Source organism: Sinocyclocheilus grahami, unplaced genomic scaffold, assembly GCF_001515645.1.
Source record: "Sinocyclocheilus grahami isolate Dianchi unplaced genomic scaffold, SAMN03320097.WGS_v1.1 scaffold444.1, whole genome shotgun sequence".
In the NCBI taxonomy this organism is placed as follows: domain Eukaryota; kingdom Metazoa; phylum Chordata; class Actinopteri; order Cypriniformes; family Cyprinidae; genus Sinocyclocheilus; species Sinocyclocheilus grahami.
This window is the reverse complement of record NW_015505623.1, coordinates 628,491-633,893: the sequence shown is the minus strand read 5'-3', so window position 1 is coordinate 633,893 and position 5,403 is coordinate 628,491. Positions and strand designations below refer to the sequence as shown.

General features: G+C 37.0%; 1 protein-coding gene across 1 annotated transcript in view; it reads left to right on the top strand.

The window, feature by feature from the left end:
• The window catches only part of LOC107552247 (tyrosine-protein kinase RYK-like), an 80,571-nt gene that overhangs the window by 71,371 nt on the left and 3,797 nt on the right, over window positions 1–5,403 (top strand). Inside the window, exons 13-14 of the mRNA XM_016234104.1 lie at window positions 2,339–2,460; window positions 2,857–3,016. Of these exons, the coding sequence (XP_016089590.1) occupies window positions 2,339–2,460; window positions 2,857–3,016 (282 nt within the window). The remainder of the gene's footprint in view (window positions 1–2,338; window positions 2,461–2,856; window positions 3,017–5,403) is intronic.

Sequence of the window (5,403 nt, the reverse complement as noted above, 5' to 3'; positions counted from 1 at the left end):
GTTATTTTTTTTTATTGTGGGGGGGGGGGGGTATTTAACATGCAATATTTAAACTGCATCCACGTTTGTGCAGAGTGTGATTTTTGAGTAGTGTAAATTCAGCTAATATTAAGTAGCGCAATGACACTCCTAGTGTTAGCCATAAATCATTCTGAGGCAGGTGTTTATATTAGAGACCCTCCAGCAGAACACCTGGAGTATTCAGATTATCCTGATTTAATTGCTTTTTTCTGAACAGTGAATTCATTGTGCAGATCCTCAATCAACATCGAGTGATCTTTCTATGATAGGTGCTTTACGGTGGTGTACTGTTCACAATCAAGCCTTTGTGATGTTAACCCTGGGCGATCTTTCATTCAGCTGCCACTGAACCCGCTTCAAAGACAAGATTACATGCTCTATATTCGATCAGTCAGACCAGTGTAAAATGACCAGACCAGTTCTTAAAATGGTTAGCTGGGTGCTTTAAGCTATCAGTTTTTCCTCTTCAAGACCAAGCTTGTTGTGACAGTGTTGTTATACTTCCTGCCTCAATGCACAATTGTTTTTTTTTATAAAACATAAGTTATGTAAACTACCCATGCTTTAGATAACACCCTGCATTTTGGACATTGAAAGTGGATGATTTATTGTAGTTTTTACTGCCAAAATTTTCACCTCTCACCTGAACTGAATCTTAGATGTATGTCTGTTTGCTGCCTTCTAAGGGTGTGCAAAACGACATACTTTTAAAAATGGTTCTGTGTGAATGACTAGTCAGTCTTAAGGAAGCACTGTATAATTAGGCTGGTTTAGGGTCTTGTACCCTGTCCACCAGATGCTGATCAAACAGCTTGACGGAGCCAGACTGAATGGAGCAGTATGCAAGAATTTTGAGACCCGTTTGAAAAAGTTAACACCCTAGGGAAGCACAACATATATCGACTAAAATGTTTGTCTGCACATAGACCAGCATTTAATAAAATAAATAAATATAAATGACTGAATGCTTGAATGCAGAGGAATCAAATAAATGGGGTATAGATTTTCTGCATAAACTATGCATGATGTATTGGGGTTGTTCTGTATTGTGTTATATATACATGACCAATCAGAAATGTGGAGTAATTCAGCTTTGCCATCACAAGAAGAAATTACAATTTAAAATGTTACAACAGAAAACAGTCTATTTAAATTATACTAATATTCCACAATATTACTGTATTTCTGATTGAATAAACACAGCCATGGTGAGAATAGACTTTTAAACTATTGTATATCAGCAAGTGTTGTATATTTAATTATACATGTTTTTCTTCTGTTTATAAATGTATATAGATTACCTTTACAGTCAAATGAATATTTTCCATATTGTACATTTAAAAAATGTGATGCTTAAATTCACTTGTTTTTTTGTTTTTTTAGCATTTTATTTTTATTTTTTTTACTTTACACTGTAATATTGGCCATTTATTGAGTATTGGTCGTAAAATAATTATCAGCTTATTAGTATTTTAATATCTGTGCATTTCTAAATGAAACTAAATCATTGCTTTCAAGTGATTTGCAAAGAGGAATAAATTAGAGTCTTGACTTCTCAAAGAGGGGTTTAGCGTGTTGACAGTCATACACTTGCTGTTAGACTGTTGGCACACTAAAGCACCCTCTCAGAGAAGTTACGTGTCTAAATTGATCCCCCTTAAGGCATGACAGCTAAAAAGAAAAGGTTGAGATTTACTAGACACTCTCATTGACCCATCCCTACCTGCTACATGTACTACATTCTCTCTTTCAGTCTAAATCACTCTAACCAAATTCACACTGAACAAACAGGAATGAGCATGCACCATCAAACTCATGTGACACCCGAGTTTGTCATACACTGCAATTATTTTGTTCTAAAGCCTTGTGTATAGTTCATCTGAAAAGCCTTTCATTTAGAGAAGATTATGACCTTGTCAGTTAGCACCCAGGCTTTCTTGTTGTATCTGACTCTAGATAGATTACACAAGGATGCCTGAAGTTGAGCCACTCCCTCTAAAGAGTTAAAGCGTTAGTGTTTGGCTTTGCATCTAGGTGCAGAGGATGTTTATGTTTAGTGAGGTAACTGTCATTACATCAGACGTCAAACTCTTCATACCAGATGAGATTCAACAGAGGAACTTGTTGCTCCATCAAGTCTGGTTTCCTAAGAGGTGAACCGTAACCACGAGCATCTGTGTACCCACTCGTCATGTGTCCTGCTTTTGGTTTCTCTTGCTGGGCCTAGTACATTAAAATGTACTACATTTCTTAGACTCCCAGTGACCCTTACAATGTCTTCTTGGTCACATAATAATTTTGTCCACTCTCTCTTGTTTTACCCACAAAGGCCATCTCTCAACAAGACCTGGTCCACATGGCAATACAGATTTCATGTGGGATGAGCTATCTGTCACGGAGGGAGGTTATTCACAAAGACCTGGCTGCCAGAAACTGTGTGTAAGTGCCATTTGACCTCAAGTTCTCCCACTATTTACCATTTTACATCAGCTGTCCTTCACACAGGAGTATACAGCTGCACCAAGTGTTACATATTGGCATTGGCTATTAAAAAAAAAGATAACGTACAGTCTAATAGTCATTATTGCAATTATTATGATAATGACTAATCAGATGTGCGTTATCCCATTTATGTCATTGGTCATTGCCAAATAAATAAACAAATGAAATACTGATTTGACCGTAAAGCATTTAATTTGTATTTATTTATTTATTTATTCTCTCTCTATGCATTCTTTACCGTCTGTTTGCATTAACATGTAAACGGATTAGCATGTATATTTTGTTTAGACGTCTTATATCTGAAGATTTTTATTAATTAATTTATTTTTGTAGAATTGATAACAGTATGCAAGTGAAGATCACAGACAATGCGCTGGCCCGTGATCTCTTCCCCATGGACTACCACTGCCTCGGAGACAATGAGAACCGACCCGTTCGCTGGATGGCTTTGGAGAGTTTGCTTAACAATGACTTCTCTAGTGCCAGTGATGTGGTAAGAGTTGCTGCTCCTTTTTGCCTTTTTTGCAACAGACTTTAACATGCACTCACATAATATTTTGTTTCATATCAGGAGCAGGTGTTCTCTAAATTATTTTTTTTCTCTTCCTGTGGATATTTTGCCTATAAAAGAATGTCATACCCTTTTAGTATTGTTTTATGGCACTGATAAAATCACTATCATTTTTAACTAAGGTCCTGCACACTCATTCATGGGCACTCAGATTGTGTCCCAAATCCTGGTAACAGGTTTAAAATTGTGTAACAACTTTGACGTCATACTGTCTGCTCCATCATGCTTCAGGTGCCCATGAACTTGTTGAGGCTTGTGTTGTCAGCTGCATGCAGCAATACCGCAGTTAACACACATTTGAGTTTCCCTAATATGTTTATTTTCAGAATAATAGTCCTGTAATAGGTGTACAATCAAGTTTCAGAGAATTTCGCAAGTCTGCAAATGTGTGTAGTGCAAAGTAAAGGGATAGTTCACTCAAAACTGAAATTTGTCACCATTTACTTACTCTCACATCATTCCAAACTCTAAAGACTTTAATTTAGCAATGAAACAAATGAATGTTTTTACTGAAATGTGACAGTTTTCTGTTTCTCCATTGAAAGACCATTACGCCAGATCTTCAGTGCTTCACAGAGTTCATAAAGATATTGTAACAAAAACAAACAAGTCTTCTGAAGAGAGATGATCGCTTTATATGAAGAACAGATTTAATTTAGGCTTTTATTCACATATAAATAGGATCAACACACATACATGGAGCACATCAAATATGGTAAATGAAGCTCAAACATGCCTGCTTGATGCACAAGAACCAATGAGGTTTGTTCTTGTGTATCATGCAAGAACCAATAAGCTTTATTCTTGTGCTTAAAGCAAATAAGGGTTACTAGTCCATTTATATTGATTACTTTTATAATGTCAAGTTTTGGTGTAATGGACTTTCAGTGGAGGGACACTAATGTCTGAGATTTTATGAACAACATCTTAATTTCTGCCTTGGAAAAAAAAATGTATTGGGTCAAAACAACATGAAAGTGAGTAAATGATGATAGAATTTGCATTTTTGGGTGACGTATCCTTTTAAGCAAACTCAAGCTTAGGAAATGGCAAAGCAAACCCCTGGCTCATTTTTGTATTTATGAAAGAAGTGAATGGGGGAGAAAATTGTATTTGTCTGGCAACACACTGTATGTTCCCGTCTGTCTCACTCAAAGTGCCAAGGAAACAACCCACCCTAGACAGTCAGGAAGTACTGAACGCCGCCTGGCTGCCTCATAAATGACACACCGGGTCAATAGTGGCTGGTGCTGCCCCCCTGCCAGGAACAATTATTAAGTTTCTGTTTATTGGACAATTGGAGCTGGTGATGAGCAGTGGCCTGGTATGGAAATTTACTCTTGTTTACTGGGATACACTGGAGAATCGTTTTTACCGTAAGGGCCGGTAGTGCAGGATATCACCCACCCAGTGAGACATAAGACAGAATTCCAGATCACCAGTGGATGTCCACCTTGATCTGCGCCCAATTACCCTCTCATAGCCTCTCAACGTCCAACAAACAAAAAAAACATTAAATGTGGACAACATCTTTTTATATGTAAAGAAGCCTGTCTGTTTTTAAATGTCTAGAAAGAAAAGATGGCCATAATTGTCTTTTAGTGAATAGGGAGAATTAATTTAAAGTGTGTTCTGCAGTCAAGTGTGTCGCCCTCAAGCGCAAACATAATTTTTATAGTTCTTTAACTGTTTAGTAGTGGTGCAACGGATCACAAAATTCACGGTTCGAATCATATACGGATTTTGAGTCGGGGATCGGATCATTTTTTTGGATCAGCAAAAAAATAAAAAATAATTTAAGTACTTCTATACCATAGAAAAAAACTACTAGCTTAACTAATAAAGTTAGTATTAAAACAAGAACAATTACACAAATTACAAGCATAGATGAAAACAACAAATCACAGTTACAAATATCAGAATTTAGGTGCAGAAATAATAATAATTAAGTTTAACACAATAGTGCTCACTGCACAAGTTAAATACAGATTAATCTTTGTTAGAGCTGTGGTGTTACTTGATTAGCAGACAGAAACGGGTATTAATTGGCTGCTGTAGCTTTAAGACCAAATGCACAGCCCGCCTAATACACTGGCACACATCCGGTTTCTTTCTCACCTGTTTACATTCACTTAGAAATAACCGACTGCGTTTACTAGAATACTTGCCAAAGCGGCTATTTTAACATAACTTTGTGTGTATGTAAAAAAAGGAATCACGCTGTGTCTGAATTGCGCCTCTCTCTCTCTCTCTGTGTGTGCGCGCTTCGGTAGCACGCGGCACCGGCTGAGTGCACAGAAAAAAGCATG